This window comes from Cygnus atratus, chromosome 17 (genome assembly GCF_013377495.2).
Source record: "Cygnus atratus isolate AKBS03 ecotype Queensland, Australia chromosome 17, CAtr_DNAZoo_HiC_assembly, whole genome shotgun sequence".
Classification (NCBI taxonomy): Eukaryota; Metazoa; Chordata; class Aves; order Anseriformes; family Anatidae; genus Cygnus; species Cygnus atratus.
In genome coordinates this window covers 4,572,607-4,598,568 of record NC_066378.1, presented here as the reverse complement: position 1 = coordinate 4,598,568, position 25,962 = coordinate 4,572,607, and the positions used below count along the sequence as shown (strand labels likewise).

The 25,962-nt window shown below is 42.4% G+C and overlaps 1 protein-coding gene across 5 annotated transcripts; it reads left to right on the top strand.

Annotated features, from left to right (window-relative positions):
• Positions 1 to 8,736: 8,736 nt before the first annotated feature.
• On the top strand, positions 8,737 to 25,506 carry PATZ1 (POZ/BTB and AT hook containing zinc finger 1). Of its 5 annotated transcripts, none has more exons than XM_035556927.2 (6): positions 8,737 to 10,025; positions 12,424 to 12,487; positions 15,814 to 15,882; positions 18,917 to 19,088; positions 23,516 to 23,653; positions 24,998 to 25,506. In XM_035556927.2, exons 1-6 carry the CDS (start codon positions 8,737 to 8,739, stop codon positions 25,414 to 25,416), a joined length of 2,151 nt encoding a protein of 716 aa, XP_035412820.1. In that variant the 3' UTR covers positions 25,417 to 25,506. The 5 variants fall into 5 exon arrangements, with proteins under 5 accessions (XP_035412820.1, XP_035412819.1, XP_035412821.1 ...); XM_035556926.2 differs by having other exon boundaries at positions 15,811 to 15,882; XM_035556928.2 differs by lacking the exon at positions 15,814 to 15,882.
• The last annotated feature ends 456 nt before the right edge of the window (positions 25,507 to 25,962 follow it).

Genomic DNA, 25,962 nt, shown 5'->3' with positions numbered 1-25,962 from the left:
GCCCCCTGGCGGCACCGCTGAGGCGGCCCCGGGAGCGGCAGAGCCGGCGGCTGGAGCTGTGGGAAGCCGGGGCTCTGGTACCCGAGTTCTGTCACGGCTCCCTTCGGTAGAGCCCTGGCCGGGCTAATTAAATACAGAACAGTTTGGTAGTTTGTTTTTAATGGCTCCTTCAAACGCTAGAGCCATACATCTTCAGCTTTGGACAGTACCACAGGAAGGCAACTAGTTGGATTTGGAATAAAGGGTGATTGTACAATACGAGGAAATACATTTTAATAAGGTTTGAAGGAATTTAAAGTGCCGTTGTTTTTTTTCCCTGTCATATTTTGTCTGCATTGGAATAATTTATGGAAACCTTTTTTTTTTCCTCCATATTCAGTAACCTTTCCAGGAGGGCTCTTCTAAATCAATTTATGACAAAACCTGCTTTTATTCGATAAATCTAAATGTAAAATTTTACATGTTTTAACAAAAAAAAATAAAATAAAATACTCTCCTAGGCCCTTACTATTGAAGTATTTGTAATGACACTCTTGCAGAACCACCTGCTACATCTTCAGCCTGGATTCTGAGCACTGTAAATTTAAACCTTACCTCAGTTTTGGTTATAGAATTGTTAGAGATCATCAAGTCATCTCTAACATATAGTAAAAAAGAAAAAAGGAGATTACTAGTTCAGTGGAAACTATGCAGCTGTTTGCTATCTTGTTTTTCCTCCTCACGTCCCCTGCTTGTCTCCTCTGAATCCAAAAAGACATCTTTCACATCATGAGCTCCGTTATGGCAGGAACTTTCATTAATATATGCTTATATAGAGCTTAGTAAAATAGAATCTCAAATAAAATGAGATTACTCTTCCTGGTAATGTTAGCTTAGCTAAGCTAGGGTAAATATAAATGCACCTACCAATGTATATTTGTTCATGGTATTCTAATTATTCCTTGTGAACAATATCAGTTTTCAACATCTGACATAGTAGGTTTGGTCCTGGTATAGGTTTTTTCCTTCTTACCTCAGATGGAATTAGACTTGTTTAAGCTTCAGCTGAGTTGAGCCATAAAATCACAAGATTGCAGTCCCGTCTAGTAACAGAAAAAACAGTGAGAAAAATGCAAATTCTGAGTGCTTAGTCAGGCCACCTCTAATTTTGCAGTATGTGTTGGCTGACTTCAGAACTTGATGCTAGCAACAGTAATAGCTGTTTTTACAAACTAACTCTAAATCCCATATACTGTGTCTAACTAAATTATTTTTCCAAGTGTTTGATGAACGAATAGAGATGTCAGTAAATAGCGTCCTTAAGATAATACTGCTTAGTATACAGTCTTAAATCCTTTTTTTTCCAGATAGTTACTCAAGCAAAGGTCCTCTAAGGATCTAAAGCACTTAGAAACTTCTTTTAGTGTTGACTATTCTCCTTAATGACCAGAAGGGAGTACAAGTTTAATTAATAGAGATAATTTGCCTGATTATTTTTCCAGCTAAATGAACACCTTCTAATTGGTTTGAATATTTGAAGTAGTTCATATTAGTTTATAACAGAACCCTCTATTAAACTTCAGAAAGGCTTATCCAGTTGAGGTTGGATCCCGCTTGTGAATAATTATTTTATTTACTGTGATGGCTGGTGTGAATTTTTTGTTATAGGGTATTTTATATTCTGTGGCACTCTGGAGAACAGGGTGGTTATGGACATGGGGAGTTAGATGTGACAACTGGAAAAGTGACTGAAACGTGTCCTCTGAAGACCACAGTCCAAAAATGGAGTTCAAATTACAAAAGTATATTAAAAATAAAAATAAAATAAAACAAAACAAAAGAAGGAAAAAAAAGCAAGGAAAATATTTGTAGGAAATGGGGTATAATGTCAGAAGAGGAAAAAGCTCCCAAAGGAACCTGAGAGAAAATGAAAGGAGCTACAAGAGACTGAGATCTACTTGTAAGGTTAATTGAGCTTTATAGTGGGCACTGACGGAAGAAGGAGTGTGTAAATTGCCATTTTTTCTTTTTAATTGAGAGAATTCCATTTAGGAAATCTAGACGAAGTGAAAGAGGGTATCTATTTCCAAAGGTTGTACATTGTACTACAGCTGTGAAATCAAACTCCTAGGTGTTCACCTGCCTACTGTGTTAGGCAACACAGGATAAAGGTTCAAATTTGCAGTGAAAAAAAGCAATGAATAAGTAGTTACATGGATTGCTAACAGATAAACTCAAAGTGTATAGCATAAGCAGTTCTCTCTCTCACTTTTAATAAAGTAAATAAAGCAATATACTACAGGGTGTTTAGAAATTTCAGGAAAACTACATCTGAAATAAAGGCTGTCTCAAGAAACATGACACTATATGGAATCAGCAGTTGAGAAAAACTAGGAATTTGTGTTTCATCAAGCTACAATGACAGGAATGTGACCAAAATGGCACATACCTCGTTAGCAAGATCTGAAAGATGGAGCACTGTAGTAAAAACAGGTTTCAGAGATCCTTATTCAATACACAAAGTCCTGCTGACTCAAGAATTTTGAAAAGTCATTTCCTCTACTTCTGTTTAAGTTTTATTTTTTTGCACAACAGGAATGTGCACTTGCCGCAAAATGATTGAAACTTTAATGTTTCCATAGCACTACCCTGCAAGTATGGTAACTGTAGATCACTTAAATAGGAGAGCTAAGTAGTAAATCTCTTCAGTGTGTTTTCTGTCAAACTACCAATTTTATATAAGCTTCTTCAGTATGGGCCAAATTCTGACGTTCTTTCTGGAGCAGCTATTATCTTAGCTTGGTTAAGAGTTTGACTTCTGTGAGATACAAAACAAATGTGTTATCTTAATGTGGCTTGCAGGTCTTTTATTGCAAAATACATGATAAAAAACAGAGTATTAAATTGATGTTTATAACTTTCATGTAGCGTATGCTTCATTAAAATCACAGATTTTACTTTGAGTGATAAAGATTACTTTAAAATTAGGTATTTTAGGGTGGTTTTTTTTCTTTTTTCTTATTTCTATTTTGAAAAATAACTTCAGAGTCAAAATACTTGGAGATAGAATGTCTATTCACAGCAAGAAACTCTTTTTGGCTTAAGAGCCACTCTGGTTTTGGTAATTCACCTTGTGACAGAAGCTGTAGAATATACTGGGAAACAGCTGCGCTAATGCTACATGTGTGTTTGGACTTGTGAGGGACTGCATTTCCAGCTTAGTGCTGGGATAATACGCATTTTCTGGAGGATTTAAAAAGTGGGAGGGAGGTGGCAGGGAGGAAATTTAATCATGATTGCAGGTGAAACAAGGCTCTTGAAATTTCATATCCCTTCAGAAATTATCACCAGTCCGGTAAAAAATAATCTGCATCAAATGATAACCTTGACCTAAGGACATATGATTTTAAGAATTATAGGACTGTAACCAACCTGCCAGGGTTCCTTCATGAGAAAGGGTGACTGGCAGGTAAGGCATATCTATTAATTTTAAGGCGTTTTTTTTTTCCCTTCCATTTTGCAATTTCACTCAATTATGGTGTTGGTGTTTTTTTTTTCTTTCTCTCCTTTTTTGTTTGTTTTTTTTTTTGTTTGTTTTTACTGAATTGTACTTTGGTTTGAGAATTGGCCACTAATTAACATTATTATTGTACTTCAGAGAAGATCTGGTGGTGCTGAAGAGGAGATGAACCTTTTCAAGCTGGTGATAATGAACTGGAGGAATGAGATTCTGAGAACCCTCTGTCAGAAGGTAAGATTTTGAGATCTGAGGGCGCGGGGGGGAGGGGGGAGCGGGGGAGGGAGGAAGTCTTGAATGGAACTATAACATTGCTTGCCTGAGGGGAAGGGTCTTTGGAAGTTGACACAATTTACATTTTAATTGAATCTTGAAATTCAACAGACAAAAATATTTATATTTTGAGTATAGTAAGAAATACAGATGTATCAGTTCTTAGTTGATGTCCTGGATTAACTTTTTAATGCCAGTGACTTGGTATTTCTGAAGAAGTCCTCCTCAGAACAGCACAGTAGCTTAGCTGTTAGTCCGTAAATACCAAACATTCACTACTTGTATTGTTTATATAGGATCGCATTGTACTGTATGTTTTACATGAGAAAGTTGTCTACCATGTTTCCTTAGCTAGATATGGATGCCTAATTCATGAGGAGTCGATTCGATGGAGCAGGAAGCCGAGATTGTATTTCCATTTTGACCAGATCCTCAGCGTAGCAATCTTGTTTTGAATGGCTCAGGTTGCTTTGGTTCCAGACAGTCTAGAGTAAGTTAAGATGGGCAGAGTGAAAAAACGAGGGGAACAAAAGGGAGATTAAGTGGCAAAGGTTGGCTTCAAAGCCTGCTTTAAATCAGTTTAACAACAAAAAGTTCTGTAGTTTAGCGTCAACTCCCCAGACTTTGTCATGGACCTCTAGGCAACAGATGGGCTAAACAACACGAGTGCAGCGAGGAGATAGAGCAAAAAGAAGAAAGGCAAAGAGTGTGATTTCCCCTTCTTATAATATCTCTTACAGCATACTTTTCATAGCATCATATACCTCCCTGCTAGACGTTGCTGTAGTTTTTGTGAGAATACTAGGTATTTTTAAACAAGAGAGTTGTTTGCTTTTAAAGGAGAGAGCTGACAAATCACTAACCTGTGTCTGGATTGCAGAGGAAACTGTGCTGCCTCCAAGTCTCGAATCCTTGCTGCTAGGGTTAGCATTCTCATGGGATGATTCCCAATAAAAAATGGAGTGAGTTTCAAAAACTAAATTTAAGTAACAACCAGCCTAACAAGTAATGAATGCTGAATTAATTGCTTGTTAGATCGGTCTCAGTTAATTAAAATTCCAGTGAAAGCTCAGAAAAAATGACAGCTACTCACTGAAATTTGCAAGTATGCCATGAAAACCTTAATGTTACAGATTTCTGTTCTCTGCTAATATTATAAATGATGTGAAATGGTGACTAACCTTACAGAATATCCTAATACAGGCTATTTGGAAAAAAAAATCAGTAGCCAGATCTACAGATTCATGATCTGAGCACGTTCAAGAAATGTCTCAAGTCTAATTAACATATACCCAAGTAGATTTGAATAGATTCAACTGTAATACAGTTTTTCTGTAGCCCCCTATATTTGCAGTTCCAAATTACTTTAAGGTCTGAGCTTCTGAGTAAGGCCAGTAGCAATTGATCTGCTGTGAAGTGAGCAATGTACACTGTACAATCCCAAATGGCACACACATGTTCAGAGCAAAAGAGAATTTTTACTACTATTGAGATACCAATCAAAGTGCTTCAGCAGGGACCAAACAGCTGCAAAACATTTAGGGACAGCTCAGGAATTCCCATGAGCCGAAGTGAGGCAGGAAATAGTGAGAAGCTGAATAAAGTAGCTGAGGAAAATGCCTTTATTTAAAAGAGAGAGGAATGCAGGAGAAGTTCAACACGTCCAAGTGCAGAAGATGTGAGAGCAAATAGATCAGGAATCATCCAAAAAGGGGAGGGAATTCTTTATACCGAAAATGTAAATTTTTATATTCATTTAAAAGTCTTCCATCTGGAACTTGGTCTTTGAGACATTAACTATTAGTTCAGATGATGAATGAATCCAAGGGTAGTCACACCTGTACACTTGCATAGCTAAGTATGGGGAAATGACACTTAGTCATCACATTACATTTAGAGAATTTCATCCTCCAAATCTCTTTATACAGGTGATCCAAATTTTGTCATAGTTCTGCACGAATTGTATGCTTATTTGTAAATAGAGGGAATCTGGCTATGTTGTAACAAGCACTAATTGAATGACTGCATCTACAGGCTCGTGTCCTGGGACAGGATAAGTTGGGGACCAGACGAAGTTGGCTCAAGTGGGCCTCTAAATGCATTGGCGAAGCCGTGGAAGTGGCGGAGAGTGGTGCCATAGGAGCAGAACTGAAGTGAGAGATCCAGCCTTACTGTGTGAGGGGACAGGCAGCTAAGGTAAAGGCTGTGCTGGTCACCTTGTGATCTCCCTGGGAGCGCTAAGTGCTGGGGGTCATCTTTACCGAGAGCCCAACAGCGTGCTCAGGGGACAAGCTCCCAGCGTGCTAATCCAGCATTCCGAAGGGGAGCAAGAATGGGGCGCTTGCCGAGAAACATGCGTGCTTGGGGGGGAAGTACGTAGCATTTACCTAAAGCAGCAGGCAGGGCGTGTCGGACGGTGCTTTTTAAACAGGAGGGCTGGGAGCTGAAACCAGAACATTCCCTGGCAACTGGAGAAAGTTCTGAAGAAAGTGCAGTGTGAGCGGCAGGACCCCCTCCCCCTGCCTAGAGTGGAGACAAAGAACAGGCAAGGAGGGAACTGAAATAGGAAGCAGGAACCATGTCAGGAGACTGGGGACTAAAAGAAAAAAAATTAATAAGCCAGTATGAACCGCTGGGGGGAAAGGCACGCAACTGACTGAAGCCACTAGGAAAGATAAGCGAATTCCAGATTCTTTAACTGCTGCAAGTGTGTGCACATGCAGCCTGGCTAGTGTGTTTAAATATAATCCTTTTCTTCACCACAGCAAGTACAACTCTTGGTTTATGGCACACTAACAGACTAACAGGATGGGAGCACTGCATTATACATGTAATAGAGTGCGTGTTCATCAACATCGCTACCACTCGAACAACCTCAGATTTCCTAAAATACACGTTCATATCACGGCACGTGCATACGTAATGCAGTAATAAAAAGCTACCGGCAGTATTCTGCCTGCGGTGTAGTCAGCTTCCAGCAGAAGCAAGAGAAACCCAGCATACAGGCTGAGGGCAGCGCGTGGCCTTAAGTGTTAATATAGCATTTTGGAAGTTGGAAGCTTGGTGCGCTCATTTGCACATCAGTGCCCAGAATGCTTTTTCGGTTCCACCACTGTTTAATTCAAGTGCTGGGTTCGAGCTCTTGGAACGCTCCACAGTTTGAGATGCCCTTCCATGTGCTGAGTTCAGTATTTTCCACTGAATAGTTTAAGTGACAATACTGGATTGTGAATGGGTCATCCAAGGATTCTTAATTAGCCTTGATGTTCCACATGCAAAAAACTGCCCTTGAACGCTTTCAAAACGCATTGTCTTTAACAAAGCAAAGAACCTAGTTTTGCAAGAGCGCGTGTTTGGGGGAAAACATTTATTCAAAAGTAAGCAACAATTTTTCTGAGACGGAAAGCGAATTTCAGCTGAACGTGACTGATGATAATGCTGCTGCTGCTGCTTAAAGAGGAGCTCTTCGTACCGAGAGCGTGATCACCCAGGGGAGGTTCAGCACCGGGCCGGTGCAGGCAGCCCCCGGCAGCGGCCCGCAGCCTTTCGGGGCGGCTTCCCCGGGGCCAGCGGCAGCCTGGCAGCGCGGGCGTGGGAACGGCGGGGCAGCGGAGGCCCCGCGGGGAGGCCGTTCCCCCAACATGGAGGCAGCGCTCGAGGCTGCGCCTCCCGCAGCCCCCTGCCCGCGGGTACCGCTTCTCCCAGCCGCTCCTGGCGGGGGGAATCTCTGCACCGGGGGAGAAGGGGGTGAAGGGAAGGGGGTACCCCAAAAAACACGCAACGCCTCGCTTTTTTGGCCAGGCTGAGAGTTGCTGGGGAGGGGGGGAAGAATGCAATGAAAGGGCGGGGGGAGACCGCAGCCCCCGGCCCCTCGGGGCGGGGAGAGGAGGTGGGGGCCGCTCGGCGCCTCTGCAGCTCCGGGAGGGTTTGCATTGGCCGCTCTGCGCCTGGGGAGGGGGGGAGGCTGCCTGCAACCCCCCCCCCTTCTCTCCAGCCCCTCCTCTCCCCGGCGGGAGGGGGGCCCGGGGGGGCGAGCTGCAGCCCGGATATTTGGGGGAGGGGGCGAGCGCAGCCCCCCCACCCCCGTGTGCCGAGGGGGGGCCCCCGGCTGCCGGCTCGGCATTGGAGGAGCGGTGCTGGGGGAACGGGGGGGCTGCAGCCCCCAGCCCCCGCGGGCGGGCGGGGTGGGGGCCGGCCTGCTGGCTCGGGCTGCTCGAGCATTGGCGGATGCGGGGAGGGAGGGGGGCAGGAAGCGGGGGGGCAGGGGGGAGCCCGAGCGGCTGGAGGGGCGGGGGGGGGGTCTCTATGAATAGGGTGGGGGGCTTCTCGAGCAAAAGAAGAGCGGAAAGTTTGCGGCGCCGGCGGTGAGGGTGCGGCGAGGCGGGCGGGGCCCGGGCCGGAGCCGGCGGCGGCGGCGCTCGGCGGGGGAGCAGCAGCCGGGGGGCCCCCGCTGGATTTTTGTAGGGGGGGTGGTATCGCCCCCTCCTTCTCCTCCCCCCAGGGGTGAAAGTGCAAGAGGAAGTGCAGCCGCTGCCATCTTTCCTCCGCTCCAAACACACAGGGACGGACGGGAGCCGGCAGCCCGGAGCCGCAGCCGCCGGAGCCCCGTCCCCTCCCGGCTCGCTGCAGCCGCGCCGCGCACGCCCCTTCCCGCGACGGCCGCAGCGCCTCGTGGCGGCCGGGCCCGGGCGGAGCTCGCAGCGCTCGGCGGCGGCCCCGCGCCCCTCCGCAGCCCGAGCCTTTTGTCTCGCCCCCCCCTCTTCTTTCTTCCCCCCCCTTCTCCCTCCGCCCGCCATCCCCTCGCACTGGGCAGGGAGCGGAGCGCGCACCGCCGCCGCCGGCCCGGCCAGGGGCGGGGAGGAGCAGGAGGAGGAGGAGGAGGAGGAGGAGGAGGAGGAGCAGCGCGCCGCCCGGCGGCCCTGAGAGTGCGCGCCCCCTGCGGGCGCCAGCGGGGCGGCGCAAGCCCCATGGAGCGGGTGAGCGAGGCCGCCGCTTGCGGCCCCTCGTCGGGCTGCTACACGTACCAGGTGAGCCGGCACAGCGCCGACATGCTGCACAGCCTCAACCAGCAGCGCAAGAACGGCGGCCGCTTCTGCGACGTGCTCCTCCGCGTGGGCGACGAGAGCTTTCCGGCGCACCGGGCGGTGCTGGCCGCCTGCAGCGAGTACTTCGAGTCGGTGTTCAGCGCGCAGCTGGGCGACGGAGCTGGCGGCGGCGGCGGCGGAGGAGAAGGGGGCACGACGGAGGCGGCGGCGGCCGGTGGTGCCACGGCGGCGGCCGGCGGTGCCCCCGGGGGCGGGCGGGAACTGGAGATGCACACCATCAGCTCCAAGGTGTTCGGAGACATCCTGGACTTTGCCTACACGTCGCGCATCGTGGTGCGGCTGGAGAGCTTCCCGGAGCTCATGACTGCTGCCAAGTTCCTGCTGATGCGCTCGGTGATTGACATCTGCCAGGAGGTCATCAAGCAGTCCAATGTGCAGATCCTCGTGCCCCCCGCGCGCCCCGACATTATGCTGTTCCGCCCGGGGGCTGCTGACCTCGGTTTCCCTCTTGATATGACCAATGGTGCCACCTTGGCCCCCAATGGCAATGGCATCGCTGGCATGCCCGAAGATGAGGCCACGCGGGCTGCGCTCACCGCTGCTCAGTCCTCCCTGCCCGTTCTGCAGGGTGTGGACCGCCTGCCCATGGTGGCAGGCCCCCTTTCCCCACCACTGCTGGCCTCACCCTTTCAGAACGTTGCTGCTAGTGCCCCCACTTTGAGTACCAAGAGGGGCAGAGGGCGTCCCCGTAAAGCCAACCTCTTGGACTCCATGATGTTTGGTGCCCCTGGGGGGCTGCGAGAGGCTGGTATCCTGCCTTGTGGCCTCTGCGGGAAGGTGTTTACGGATGCTAACCGTCTTCGTCAGCACGAGGCTCAACACGGGGTGACGAGCTTACAGCTGGGCTACATAGACATCCCACCCCCGAGACTGGGTGAAAATGGTGTCCCTGGTCAGGATGACCCTGATGCCCCCCGAAAGAGAAGCAGGACGAGGAAACAGGTGGCCTGTGAGATCTGTGGCAAGATTTTTCGGGACGTGTACCACCTGAATCGGCACAAGCTGTCACACTCTGGTGAGAAGCCTTACTCTTGTCCGGTGTGTGGGTTACGGTTCAAGCGGAAAGACAGGATGTCCTATCATGTGCGATCTCACGATGGCTCAGTGGGAAAGCCCTACATCTGCCAGAGCTGTGGAAAAGGCTTTTCCAGGTAAGAGAGTACTTATAAGGGTCATAGACACACACACAGAGACCTAGGAAGTTGCCTTTCCCATCCCCTGGGAAACAAGAACAATTTGTGCATAGGGTAGTTTGACTGTTCCAGTTTAAAATGCCTTGAGAAATGAGACTTTCATCATTTCCGCTGGGAGGCTGTTCTACAGTCACTTGAGAGGATTTAAAAGTAATTAAGACGTAGAACTGGGAGTCAGTTGGCTTCTGGGTAACATTCCCGGCTTTGTCCCAGACTTGGAGTATGCGTGTCCTTGGGCAAATCAGTTAGTCTCTCCCTCAAACGACTCTTCTGTGAAATGGGTATTGAAATAATTACCTACCTCACATAAGTGGCTAGAGACTACTGATTTGTAAGTGGTTTGAAGGTGCTGTTGAAGTGCAAAATATTAATACATCTCAAGTTTATTATTTTTCTCGTATCCATTTTAAATTTTCTTTTTCTTAACTTCCCTTCATTTCTCTTAGTTCGTAATGTTTTTTATCACCCAAATGTGAAGGAAGAGGTGAGATTTCAAAGGCTGCAGCATCAAGTATCTTTTAATACATGATCTTTGTGTCCTTTGGGTTTACATCCTTCTGAAGGGGATCCTGTTTCTGCCCTGCAACATACGTAAGATCTGTGCATTTAATGTTGCTGATTTTTTGTTGTCGCTGTTTGTGGGAGTTAATTTAATATAAGTAGTTTGGTACACGTAGTCATGTTAGTGGTATCTTACAGTCTAAGTTAATGCATTTGCAACTTTTGTTTTTGTAAGTTTGCTGCTCGCTTTCAGGCTAGAAGTAGTGGGGGGAGGGGGGATGCCTACACTCCGCGTTCCCTTTGTAGCAGCCGCCGATTTTCTACAGCAGTTGGTTTGCTCCAACAGGAGAGGAGGAATCGAGGCAGGAAAATGAATCAAAAGGCTTCTAGGGCTAGAATTGTCCCAGCTGTATAAATGTAGGAATTGTGCTCCTGCTAGCTCTCTTGTGGGTAGAGGAACTTTTTGTTACTGAAATAAAGAAAAAGCAGATTTTTCTTTAAAAAATGAATAAAAAATCAGCAATAATTAGGGGATGCACTGTCTTCGGGACTGCAAATTTAGTGGAGGAAAGTCATAAAACAGGAAATTTCATCTGTTAGCTAAAAGTGAAAGTATGCTTTTTACTATAGTACTACCTGAGATCGTCTGCCAATTTTTATTGCTTTTAGTCACGTTTAAAATTTTCTGTTGCTGTATGAAAGATTTTTGTCAACAATGGGAGGTGAAAGATACGTGTCGAGCTCTCAATTATCCCAGTAATTTAATACGAAAAAGAAGGAATAGCGTTACAAAAATGAACAAAAGTGTCGATACATCTTTGTAAAATCCAAGTAGGAAAGGCAGAGAATCTTTTCTATGTAGAAGTATTCAGTTATAGGAGCAGCCAAAGGAAAGCTGGAAGCGCAATGTCTGATTTTGGTGTCCTTTCCTTCATTCAGTAGCACAGCACATGAGGTTACCAGGCTTGAAGCACCTGGAAGGACCCCAGCCAGGCTTTCTGGTTGCACAGCTCCAGCCCCCGTGCTGGAGCATCAGGTTTAACAGCCTGCCTGCAAAGTTCAGTCAATTTTCTGTCTGCCTTGCGTGAATTCCATCCCGCGTCCTCTCATTGGCGCAGCTGGAAAGCTGGGGGAGGAGAGGGTGGAGAACTTGTTTCCAAGCAGTTTGGGCCTCATACAATGAAAAGCTTTCTTCCCCCTAGGAGAAACTCCCACCAGGAAAATCTGCAGCTATTCAGTCTTCTCTTCAAACTAGGCTTTACTGATTGTGAAGAACGGTCTGACTTTTTTTCAGTAATAATTTGCTCTTCCATTGCACCTTCTAGTTGGGACCTCCAGAGCACTTATTTGTATTAATGCAGTCTCCCCACCAAGTTGTGAGTTAGGACAGCATTTTTTTGTCTTGCTGATGGATAACGTGTCACAGCAACAGAGTTAGAGTCAGTCTTTTTGCACAAAGGTGCTTAAAGTTGGCTTCTTACATCCATGTTTGGGACATAAATCAAAAGGGACCAACTTTCAAATATTCAGCAACTGTAAATCAAATTTCCCTGATTGTCAAGATCTGAATAGGATTTTGGAAGAAGACATGCAGGTTTGAAAATTGTAGCTTGCATTTCTGTTTTCTTTGGTCGTGCAGTCATAATTTCTTCTTGAGAAAATGCTGCCTTTGTAGCAAGTTGGAGAGAGTACTTACCAAGGTAGAGTGCCAGTTGTTGGTGATCTGGTTCTTGCAAAGTTGAATGTCGCTATATTTGGAATAGATCCACCACAAGGATTGTCTCTTTTTTGGTTAAAATTGTAAGTTTATTTTTAGTATTTGTTTTAAGTGTGCATATGTGTATTTTCTTTTAAGGCCAGACCACTTGAATGGACACATCAAACAGGTGCATACCTCAGAGAGACCTCACAAGTGTCAGGTAGGAGCTGGAGGGGTTTAGACTGACGTATGGGTAATCTTTTTGTTTTAAGGCACTAGATTTATGAGTATGCAGAGAATTATGAAGTATCAATAAAAATTTGTGGGACTACGTGTGTGAGGTTGGGACAAATATTTGTAAATAATGGTATTCAACAGCGGTAGCTTTACAGTCCTCCTGTCCCCCAGCCCCTTGTGTCAGCTGCTGCTTTGGTCCTCCTGCCTCCCTCCCCATCCCCAGATGTTCTCCCTGCTGCTCTGCCCCAGTCTCCCCCTGGATCTCTTACCCAGCCACCGTGTCCCTGGGCTTAGAGCCAATGACAAAGGCGATGCCCCCTTTTTTCCACACCCTCTTCCACATTCACGGTGGTTACCAGCAGGAGGCTCCAATGATGACTTTTTTTTTAGGAATAATTTCAAATAAAATTGGTGAATTAACATCAATTTCCAAGATGCTCTTTTTATCACATAGCCTTCAGAACATTGCACTGAGCAAAATTGGAAGCTTTTTTTTTATCCCAGTGAGAGTATAGATAATATTAGCACAATACCGTTTGTGAGGTAATATCATAATGCTGTATATAGTTTTTTGTTGTTGTTGTTTTTGTTTTTTTACAGTCAATAAACTATTTGTTGGGGTTTGAAAGAACAAATCACGAAAGATATTTTGTAATTAATTTGTATAGAGATTTAAAAGGTGCCTGGAAGTGTTAATTAAGTTGAGAATCTGCTTCCATTATCACCCACTGTATTCACATATTTGTTGGGCAAACATCTAAAGCATATGTTGAGCGAACAGTCTCCATGCTTGTTCTCTGAGGAAAGGCTTAGCTATCTATTTATTTTAAGAAGGTTTGAGCAAGGTAACTTCATTTTCTTTGAAGACAGTGAAGGTTAGAGGATTTTTTTTCTTTAAAAATGTTGACCACATTCTATAAACCAAGTCAATCCTACGTGACTGCTGCCTTCTCATCGGCTTTATTTTTCCATCTCTTGACACATCTTTGCTATGTTTCCTCCAAATTGTGAAAGTTTTGAAATGTTTTTGCAATTTTATTAATCCAGTGAACAGATTTTCATATAGAGAGAGCTATCTAAAGGTTTCTGTTGACTTCAGCAAGATCTGTGGGAGCTCAGAACCTTTAAAAATCAGTCCACAGAGCCTTCGTGTTGATTTTACATCTTGCCCTATCAAAAACCTAAGACTCATTTAAACTTCTTAAGATGATTTAGGGCTGTAGATTCATATAAATTGGGAAATTCTGCTCTCAAGAAAGACCACACAATTTGGAGATAGCAAGGCGTCTGTGTATAAATAACACAGAAGATAACTGAAAAAAATTATCCATAGAGCGTTTATTTGTGTACAGATACAAAAATTAATATTTAGGTCCCCACATAACCGGGAAGTCATCAGTCTTTTGCCAGTTCATATCAAGGTTACTGAACGCGTGAAATTTATGAATAACACTGATGTGTATGAATTGTCCTTTGCCAGCTGATACCTGATAATTTTTTTACAGTTTTCTGATTGAATTAAGTGTTAAATATAACCTCTGCAAATGTGAATCAGAGGGTACACTAAGGGCTAGAAAGTCAAGAAATACAGAAGCTAAGATTGTACAGCCAAACTCAACTCTGTCTCCTTGCACACATGTATTTTGTGATAGCATTTGCTAAGAACAGTCTTTCTCACTGTGTGTTTGTTTTTTAAAGTACAGTAATGTTACATGCACTGTTCATTTCAGTTAAAAGATATAGGCTATAGGGTACAAGCATGAGGGCAGGGTTGAGGTTGTCATTTCAGGCTTGGTTTGTTGCTGATTTTTGACTGCTTAACCTTGCAAAGTTAATTTGTCATTAATCTTAAACAATGGGTAGAATTTTTTTTAAAGAGCTGTCATGTGTCTTCGCAAAAAATACTTCACGATATCCTGTCAGATTAAGAAAGTCTTCTTGAGTATGCACAAATCTGATACACGTTACAACCACAGAAGGGATGGTATCACTGAAAATTTGTTTCAAATCTGAAAGCTGATACATAAATTGATAAAGTTCTCCTTCCGATTATCTCATAACCAATAACACTTCTGTTCCATGACGTGTATCTAGACACAGAATCTGGCTGCTAGGAAGGAAAATAGCTTAATGTTGACATGTTGCTTCGCCACTTTTCGTTCAGTTTGTCATTGATTTCTTTCGGCAAACTATCCCCCATGAGAGTAGGCCAAGCAACACTGAGCATCATTTTTGAATCTGTTGAGTTCCTGTTGAAAATTCCTGTTATTGTCACACTTTGTTTATATTTACTGCAAAAGAGGTTCTTTAGGTAAACAGAAAAACCTTCCAGAATCCTCTGTTCTAGTGGAATTCTTGGAAGTACTCTGCTGCTGTGATCTAAACAAAATCCAGGCTGTTTACCTGAGTCCTCATGTTTCTTGGCATACTGGTGAATATCTAATGTTTTGTAGGGGTGGCAATGTGGCATCAATGTACATTTTGGACTGCCAAAACAAAAGAGGTAGGGTGTCAACCCAACTTCAGAACAATAAAATGAAACCCTGAGAAGCAGGACAGTTGTAAGCTAAATGTTACTGCAGTAGTGTAGCTTGGCATGTAATCCTGTGCTCATCTCCTTAATGTAATGGTTGGGCTTCACAGGTCTTTGAAAAACTCTCCCAGCCTCCAGCACCTGCAGCACGTGATGTCAGACACAGACCTGATTCCACCTTTTTCATTACTGTTAAAATAGATTCAGAATGGTGAATGCCTCCAGAGACCCAAGGCATCTGAAAAATCAGATCCAAGAAATTGCTTTGGTGTCCAGATAATGGCACTCTGGCTACATTTCCCCTGGATTGTTGCACTGTTGATATATATTATTATTTTTAAATCTGACAGTTGAGTTCTGGGTAAAGGAGAAGGGGTAAGTTAGTTTTCTGGCCGTAATGGAATAGGTCAGTTTGTTGGCTCATCATGGGAAGGGGTAAGGCTGGATTGTTGGCTTTTGAGGGTGAATGGTATAAAAGCTAGGCTGCAGTTTGGGAGGAAACTGATCTGAAAGTCTGTGAATGGGAAAGAAAAAGGGGAGAAAACAGAAGTTTGCTCCTTCTCTGAGAGAAGAGGCAGGTTGTTCCTCTGGCAATTTAAATAAATAAAATAGAACAAAGTAGGTTAAATTAAAGCATAACCTTTGACAAAGAAAAAGATCTATTTATTTAAATAAACATAAAATTGGCATCCCAAGTCCAGTGCTTTTCCCATTGATTTCAATGCAGAATGAGTTTCTTCCTGTCCTAATTTTTCTTACTTCCTGCCTATTAGCAGGAAAATGGCAGCCACCATGGAATAAGCTCAGAGACATCCACAGCCATAGAAAAGTTGAAACTTCAAGAGGTATTTCTTCAACCATGTTTTTTAAACTTTATATATATTCTTTTTGATCTATTTATGTACCTGTGCAATGTTTGATAGGAAAGCACTGGATTTTTCTTCTGTGATTAACAATTAATGATAAATACTTAGTACTCACTTAGCACTTCACATCTTCTATAAAGTAAAACTTTTTACTTTTTTGTTGTTGTTTTTGCTCTATACCTTTTATAAATATTAACTATTTGGATATTAACTTTGGGGTTTTCTTTAAGCATAGTCCTGTCTCCCATTGTTATGATTTAGCTAAACTGATTCTTGCTTTCTCCACTGGACTGATTTTTTTTAAGATTCTTCACAGATATATTTGCTATATAGATTATCCAAAGGTGAACTTTGCAAAACTCAGCAGCAACACAGAAATGATTATATTGCCTTTTCCTAAGCTTTCAACTTGATCAGTTCAATATGGGACTGATACAGTTTTACTTCTGGCATCCCTGTATTTGTGTGGTTTGTCTCTGGTCTGCTTTGTAAACTAATGCACTCCCAATGCAGTTGTATGGACGCCTACTGTGGCTCAATACTACTAGGGTAACTGATGATGGATCTTTTGGCTGTCATACTTGGTTGTCTAGTTATATACCTTCAGTTGATATCCAGAAGATTGATTAGTGTCAGTGCTAGAATCCTGGCTTAACTGAGGGTTTACCTCTAATAACATTTAAGTAAGTGAAAGCTGCACCTGTTTTGCTCAGCGCTGTGTCCTGAGATTTCAAATGAAGAGAAATCTTTCACGTTCAAGAATTTGCCTCTTGATCTTCACTGCTTGTGATTTATGATTCCTTGTCTGGTGAGCTGAGTCAAATCTCTGTGTATCATGGAAAACCAGATAATTTTACTGTTGCCTTTTTAAGTACATTAAGTCCTGATCCTGTGAGGTGCTAAGTCTTGTGCTTGCTGCAGGGTAGCCTCAGCTCCATGGGAGTTTACCATACTTAAGTATCTCAAAGGATCAAATCAGTCTAAAGCCTGTTGAAATTGGTAGATACTTTTCAGCTACCTTCAATGTTTTTTGGATTAAGCTCTGGATTAACTAAATTTCATAAAATTACGTGGGTTACCCTCTTTTGTATTTGTCGAATCCATTTATCTGAAGTTATTACTTTGTAATTTTAGTAGGTTTGTTACTTTTACAAGTCTGTCTCTGGCGAAGATTTGTCTAATTACACACTGATACTTGGAAAGATGGAATGTATCCAGTTCCCATATCACTTAATATTCTCATGTTATCTCATAAGGGACTCTGGTTATACATTTTAAAACTGCATTATTTTATATAAAGGTGTGGTATAAACCAAACACTGTACACTCTGGAATGTCACTGTTGCCCACTTGGTCTGGTCATTCTAACATATGCTTGCTTTTGTTTTCGCTCTTCCATTTGTGAGCAATGGTTTTGAAGTATAACAACTCGCACAGTGTATTACTGGTAGTTTATTATTTTAATTCATATTAGAGGTACAGCCAGCCTTTCAGAACTGGCAGGCCATTGTAGTGGGCCATATACATAGCCTGTGTGCCTGTTGACTGCTATGATTTTAAAATTGGGAGGGAGCCTTCCCTCATCTGTCATATGGATTGCCTTTGGGAAGTGAGCAAGTAGTACACCAGATCAAAAGCTGGGAAAAAATAAGAAAACCTTGAAGAAAATAGGGAGGCCTGTAGCTTGTGTAGCCTTTTAGCTGAAAGTAAGAGACAGGTAGCCTTGAGCTAGCAGAAGCAAGGAAGATAAGGGATAAAAGGTAAAAAAACAAGAAGGAGAAAACCAGCTCCAGACTGACCTATAGTAACCTTTTGCTCACTAAGGGTCATTAACATATTAAAAATCACACCCATCAAAAGCTAATGTATGCTAATGTGGGATTTGGTGTTCCCCTGCACTGTTCCTCTGTAATGCGCAAACTCAGTAGAGATAAGTTAGGTGAGCTGTAATGGCCAATCAAAAGTAGCCAAAGAGAGAGTTTTCACATGTATGCTGTGTATAAATGACGGTGATTCGAGTCAGAGGTGTGCTCGCTTTGTGAAAGATCGCCAAGCATCTGACTCTGCAGTTATATAATTAATTCTTTAATTAAAAGACCTTTGTGTGGGTTATTGGAGTTTTGGATTGGATTATTCGTGTGGACCCTCTGTGTGCTTATTGGCATGGCACACTGGGCACGAACCTACGGACAACAGGCCATATACACAGCCTGCGTGCCTGCCGACTGCTGTGATTATAAAATTGGGAGGGAGCCTTCCCTCAGCTGTCATATGGATTGCCTCTGGGAAGTGGGCAAGTAGTACACCAGATCAAGCTTGTTTCATGATAGTAAGTGGAATATGATAACTTGATCAGGGGTAAGTTGTCACAGATCAGTGTCATTCAGTTATTTTGATACCTGCTCACTTCTGAGGCTTCACTCCCACACTTTGTCTGTACTGCTACTGTGGATACCAGAATGGCTTTTACTGTCTTTTGTCCTCTCATCCCAGCCAATTCTCTGATGCTTCCTTATATGTCTTCTTAGCCCAAAGGGTTTGATCCTCTGTACTGGAGGCAGATTGCTCAGATCAAAGAGTAAAATTTAGGAAGGTGACAGAGAGGACATTTTGAGTGGTTTAAAGTGATTGTAATGGCTCAGTGAAATGGCAGAATTCACTGTAACTGGAATGAATTGGTTTGTGCTATTTCTTTTACTGAATATTACTCAAAGTGTTAGTATCTTCATCCTCAATGAGGGGCTATGGCCTTAGAATTCTATCTTAAGTTTTACTGTCTGTAGTATGTTAGAGCTATTTTCTTGCTTCCTTAATTCTTTTAAGTAGTAACATCACATCTTCTGCAGTCTGTTGGTGATCTGAATTGTTTATTTGTGGGGAAATGGCTTGTGTATCATGTCATTTGCATACACAGGGTCTAAGGTATTTACTCTAAACAATACATAACAGATTTGACAAATATCAGTGCTTTGAGCAGAGCTGATGAGTCACATGGTTCTCGTTGTACCTGCAGACTTGTAATGCTTCCTTTGCCACTCGTGACCGACTGCGCTCACACCTAGCATGTCATGAAGACAAAGTTCCATGCCAGGTGTGCGGGAAGTACTTGCGGGCAGCATATATGGCAGATCATTTGAAGAAACATAGTGAAGGACCAAGCAATTTCTGCACTATCTGTAATCGAGGTAATGAGGAAACTACTTTTTTTTTTGTTTCAGTGGAATGGGAAAGTGCTTGAGGGAAGCTGTAAGGCTTCGTGACCCTCTGCAACAGGAGGAGATTATACCATATAAGTGTATATATTCTTTGTTTTCCTTATTGAATGCTTAACCTTGAAACTGATGGAGCTATAGGACTGGCCATTTTACATGGCTGATAGTTCCTGAAAATACTCGGTTTAAATTTAAAGGAAATTATATTTTTATACAATTTTGAGAATTTTATTTGCTAAATAGCCAGATGCCTATAAAATAACCGTGATATGTTGCTTTGCCACTGTTCATCATGCACATATTTTCCTATACCTGGTTGGAACTGAGTGCCTGCATTCAGTCTGGAAGAAGAATCTCTGAAATAAACACGAAGTTGAAAATCACATACTATACATAAAAGATCTACATTGTGTTATCGGTCTTGCTTAACCTCCTGGTGCAGTAGTAGAATGAAGCTGCTTCTCTCTCTTCACCCAAGAAATTGGTTTGTATTAATGTACATTTCCAGAACACGTCTGGTAAAGAGCACTAGAAATGTGCTTTACTTCTATTTGTGTAAATACAGCTTTGAAGCTTTTCCATCTGTTTGTGGTACCGTCCAACTGGAAAGAGAGTTGTAGATACAGGTTATGTGGGATGTAAGGCAAGCTGGGCAAATTTCAGAAAGAAAAAAATGTCATTTTGACTTACCCATGTCTGTTTTGTTTTATTTTGAATGATTAATAATCAACTTCAAAGTATATTGCTGGCTCACACCCGTGCACGTACCTAGTAAGTGTGGGATCAGGTTGCTGCTGTGTTTTGTGATCTCGTTTTTTCTGATGAGTTGCTTTTTGTTAACGTGTGTTCACTTTTATAATTTAAGAGAGGTGATATCTTTTGAGAGAATAAAGCTGTTCTGTACTTAATGATGTGAGGATTTCAGGAGCTTTTAGATGACTAGGAGGTGATGAGTAATGAGAGACATTAAATCGTGAGAGAGGTGTTTCCAGTATTTGAACCATATGTTAGGTCCTGAAAATGATACTATCAGTTTGAGTGCAAATGTCATCCGGGTTGAAAATCTTCAGATTCTGAAGCTCCGGGCAGATGGTTTGAAATGAAGCTTGGCCTCCTCTTCAGCTAAAGGCCTATCTTCTGAAACACCCCTTAGGCTTATCCCAATCCTCTCTGTGGTAACAACATGGAGGACAGTAGCCAAGATCCAGGTGCTATCCTGCTCCCTTTCATCTGAACATGGTGCTAAAGAAAAACTCACATGGGTGCGCGAAATTGTCACCTTTCCAGGGCTCATAAGCTTGAGTTTCAACTTAACTCCCACTGGATGTCGCTGCAGCTCTTTCGAAATTTAGTCAGCATGACAAAGACAAACAAATGTTCAAACAATGAAATGATTGAAAAAATTTTTCATATCTTACAAGTTTAAATATACAGTGGAAATTTAAATAAAATAGGCACTTTGGTGTGGAAGGCTAGGGAACCTGTTGTATAGCAAACTGTAACCAGCTACTTTATTCTTACAGTTCGTGTATTTCTTACGTGTTGCTGTGAATTTCAGTATAAATCAGCACTTACAAACCATAACTGAACTGTTGAATAGTTGTTAAATATTTACCTTCTTTTAAAATTCATGGGAAAGGGAAGTTACAGACTGGCATTGCCAAAATAATGGTATTATGAACTCATTATGTGCCGTGAATTTTGATTACAGTTTTATGATCTGTGATACTGGGATTTTTAATCCAAAATGTTCTAGAATCAAGTGAGTGTTCATTGTTTGAAAGAGATATCTTTTAGATTGCAGAGGCTGGAGACATGAAACACAGTGGAAAATGTATGAGTTAGAAACCTCTGTTTCATAGGCATTGGTGCAGCCAGAAGCTATGTGCTGTCCTCCCAGCTGTGATCGTGCCATGGCTACAGTGCTTGTGCAATGGGATTTTTGATTTATTCTTTCTCTTGCTGATGTGCTGGTGTATTGAACATGAAACCAAAAATGTGCATTGTTTGTTTCACAGAAATCAAATGAGTTAGGAGATGAGTGTATATTCCAGTCACAAGTAGGATGAAATTTTTTGCAGTAAAATAAGTTCTTGTCTTTTTCATGGTGGGTACAGAGTTGATTAAAAGCGGAAGCATTCTCCAGATGTTCTGGCTAAATCCAAATCAGAATTTTTGAAAAATGAGTATTCTGCAGCTATTTCTGTAGTCTGTCTCCTTGTGGATGTTAACTGAGACATCAAGGGAGAGATCCCGTCTATCAAAAGCAGACCATTTCCTTTGTATGCATGTTTTTAATGTTGTTTTCTCTGGAATGAAGAAATAATCTGCTCTGCAGAGCTGTGAGATGAATATGGGTAAAACAATGAATACATTACATTGAAAAATACTGCCGCTTTTTCCTCTGCATTAGCCCGATTTTGTTTTTAAAGAGATTTTAAAAAGCAAAGGATTATTGACTGTGAATTTCCCCCTGCTCCCCCCCCGTCTACCTAGGACAGCTATTCATAATTAAGGCCTACCAAAAAAAAAAAGCCAGTGCTGAGTGCTTTAGGAAAAAAAAAAAGGATGAAATCAAAAAAATCTCACTTCAAACAGTTTCCTATGAAGCAGTTGGCATTCGTACTGCTTGATGGAAGTTGATGACTCAAGTGTTCATCTGCCAAGTGTGTGAAGGGAGGCTAACACACTTTGCAGGCAGCTTTCATTATACAAAACAATGTATTCTACAAATAGAATTGCAGAGTTCAGAAAAAATATTGTATAGCAGAGATTACAACTCTAGATTTTCCTGTGTCAGTTGTACAGAAAAACACTGAATAACTATGCAGTCCTTTTTTTAATTGTTGGCAATAGGATTCTAATGTGTTGCTAAAACGCGTTGGAAAGAGGCTTATCTCAGCATGCATTTGGGTTTCAGACACATGTAGGAAGTAAGGGAAGCAAGTACCTTACAATTGGAAGCATTGTTGTTCCATCTTTTCCCTACTGGACAAACACCAGTTCTTTCCATATCTACAGTGGATTTTGGTAGTTGGAAAAATATATTCTCCTGCAGCCCAGTGACATTCAGTACAGCATTTTGTGTGTGAGGGTAGGTCTTGTCTTATTTCAGAGGGGAATAGCCTTATGTTAATTCCCTGGATGACTTGGCCTCAATAGTTCTGCTCCCTTGTATTTTGAGAGTAGTATGTTCTTGGTTTCTTCACTTGTGCTTTTCTTGCTGTATCTATCTACTTCTCTGTACTTCTATCTTCAATTCAGGGATCCACAGCAACCATCTCTTGTTCATTCTCAGCAGCCTACCCTTTGTCTCCACGAGCAAGTTGCTGTGGAGTTTGGTCTTGCTCTGCAGGTCCTGTATATATAATTATTAATAACCCCTGGATAGTCTTTGGTCCTGGCTTCTGAGCTAACTCTGTGCAGAGGGTTATTCTGTTGGGGAGCCACAAGGAATTCTAGTGTAAAGCCACATTCATTATTAAATTCAGCACCTGAAACTAACAGCTGCTGTCAGAAAATCCACCCAAGAAGTGTGCCAGCATTGGTTTTGCGTCCTTCCTAATATATTATTTTATCTCACTGAATGTAAATGCAATTATATCACCATAAAAGTAGGATTACAGTACAGATGAACAGATTACAGCATATCTCTTCATTTTTGAAGTGAAGCATTGACCTGAAAGTTCTGTTTCAAGGGCTTGTGCTGCAAATACTGTATTGGTTTAATAAGTCTCAGGTTTTCTCTATCCAGAACACGAACTGTATCTGTGACCGCGAAACATGTGTTGTGCTCTCTGTTCTTAAAGCAAAATGTTTCCAGCATGACAGTGTGACAATATTCTGTCAAAATTTAATTTTAAAAAATGGTTGTTGAAAGTCTTTAAAACTGTCTTCCATGTGCCTTATATATGGTCCAAATATTTTTAGTATTAACTGCAAAGCTTATTAAAATCTTATTTAAAAAACGTTCCAAAATACTTGTGAGATAATATATTACATTAAATGAAAAGTCCTTATTTGTGAGAGTTAATAAATAAATAAGCACATGTACAAATGTAAAAAAAAAAAAAAAAAAAAAAAAAAAAAGAACTGTTTAGAAATCTGAGTTTGAAATATATGTTTTTAATTTCCATAGTTTGGGCTTACAGATCAGAGCTAATAGAAGTACTGAAATTTGATTTTGAAATACTTTTTTGCTAACCACAGACAAAATACAAGTTTCAGTATGTTTTTTAAAACTCGGGATGAGCTGAATGGGGGAAAGATTTTTTCAAAAATTATTATTTAATGGCAAACTTGTAATAGGGAATATGAACAAGAGAAAGATATAAAGAACAGGGAAGGCAGATGTGTGTCTTTGCTGGTGGCAGGATCTCATCTCCTTTTATCTTGTTTAGGTTTCTCCTCTGCCTCCTACTTAAAGGTCCATGTTAAAACCCACCACGGTGTTCCCCTTCCCCAGGTCTCCAGGCACCAGGAATCCATCCCGAATGGGGGAGCAGCGTTCCACTGCGTCAGGACCTATGGCATCAAAGGCAAGAGACTCCCTGCTCTGCACCTTGCTGCTCTGTGCAGAACTTTGTGTTGTGGGTTGTTGGGCTGGGTGTGAGAAAGGGAAGGGAGGAAGGACAAGGAAAATACTGGAAATAAGCTGAGGGAGAAGCAGCGAAATCAGTGTGTGTAATGTTTGCCCTTGGATAGCTGATTTAACAAGTCTGGGGGAATGACATAGGCAGATGAGAGGACTTGAATTTTTGGCAGCTTCTTAAATTTTAGAGATGGGAAAAGCCGTGCTCATTCATCTTGACCTAGGAACCGGCAGTATTATGGGTTAAAGAAAGTCTGTATCAGTGAAAAGCTCGTTTTTTTTTTTTCCTGTTGGAAGTCCTTATAGAGTTACTACAGAAGCCCTTTGGTTCTGGGTGGTGTGCTGATTTAACAAGAGATTTACTCCAGCTCAGTGCTGTGTTGATTTCATGCATATCCTGTTTGGTTCATAATGCCGAGTCCAGAGCAAATCTGTCTTTTGGGTTGTGCCAAGTGGTTCTTTGGTCTTTTAGAGTTAATAGTAGATACAGCTTATTTGTATTCAGAGGCTTGTTTAGGGAGTATGTCTGGGTTTCCCACGCTCATTCATATACACTGAGCAAAAAGTGTGGACAAACTTTCTTGGCATAGTGCCAGAGGAGAATGGGGAACGCTCCAAAAATACCAATGGCTTTGCCAGGATATGTATCCAAATGGCTTAAAATAGTGTCTCAAACTCCTGTTTCACACTACAGTGTTTAAACATGAAATAATTTTAGATTATGAAGATTGCTTCTAACAGTGTTGCACTAGCATTTAAAAAAGAGTTCCCCAGGATTAAATGGAATTGCACCTCTGAAACTGCAGTAGCTCTCTACTGCTGTGCTGAGTGAATGAGTAAAATATGTCCAGGTTTTTTCACATCTTCCTGTAGCTTATTGTAGTTTATTAGGTTTCTAGGCTCTCCCTCAAAGTATCAACCGTATTTCAGAAGTGTGGGAAGTGACTTCTACAGTTAAAACTCATAATCGGGTCCATGTATTTGTAGTGCCTGAGGTATAAACTTTGTGAGACACCTTCTGGGATTCAAAAACCAGAGACATGTTATGGATGCATTCACTATCACTACAAATCCATGTTAAAAACCTGGATCTTGCTGTGATAGCAGCTCTGTAGTTTGTAAAGAGGACGTGCTCAAGGGCTTCAGAATATGTGGGGTTGCAGTGCTAAGTGTGTATCATTCTAACATGACAGGCATTATTGAATCAGGTGGTAAACAGTATCATCTGTCTGAATGCATGTGTTTTGGGAGATAAGGTTCTGAAAACTTCTCTCTTTTCTTTTTCCCACAGAAGGACAGAAATGTTCACATTCGGACCCGATTGAGAGTTCTGATTCATACGGAGACCTCTCTGACACCAGTGACCTCAAGACTCCCGAGAAACAGAGCACCAATGGGTCCTTCTCATGTGACATGGCAGTCAGCAAAAACAAAATGGAGACGGAGGGAGAGAAGAAGTACCCGTGCCCTGAATGTGGCAGCTTTTTCAGATCAAAGTCTTATCTGAACAAACACATACAGAAAGTTCACGTCAGGGCCCTTGGTGGCCCACTGGGGGACCTTGGTCCTGCTCTAGGATCCCCCTTTTCACCCCAACAGAACATGTCTCTTCTGGAGTCATTTGGGTTTCAGATCGTCCAGTCAGCATTTGCATCATCCCTAGTGGATCCAGAGGTCGACCAGCAACCAATGGGGCCAGAGGGAAAATGAGATCAGTTTGACCTTAAAGCAAAGCAGCAGTCTGGCTATAACGATAAGATGCTGTGAATGAAAGAGGAAATAATGAAATTTGGTTCTATAGCTGAGAATTTTTTATTCATTTTAGCTTCCCTCTTTGTCTCATGCTCTACCCCACCATTAAACCTTCTCTGGGGAGAGGGTAAAAATGCTTCTTAGCTGATAAATTACAGAAGACGGTGACCTTGGATAGGAGACATGATTTAAAACACCAAATGGAGCTTTAGAGGCTGCAGCGGGTGTTTTGTCATGATTTTCTAGAATAAAAAAGAAGTTGCCAGCACTGATCTGAGAATTAGAGACAGTCCTAGTGACCAAGGCACATGGGGAGCTACAGCTACACGGAGCTATATTCTGTTCCCTCTCTATTCCCCGTCTTCCCTAACCCACCCCAGAAAAACACAGTGAATTTTAAAAACAGACCCCTTATTGACTGAATATAACATTAAGAAAAATGTCCCATGGTTACAATGCAGTTGTCCTTTTTAAAAACAAAAAAATGTGAAGAAGGTGAGAGAA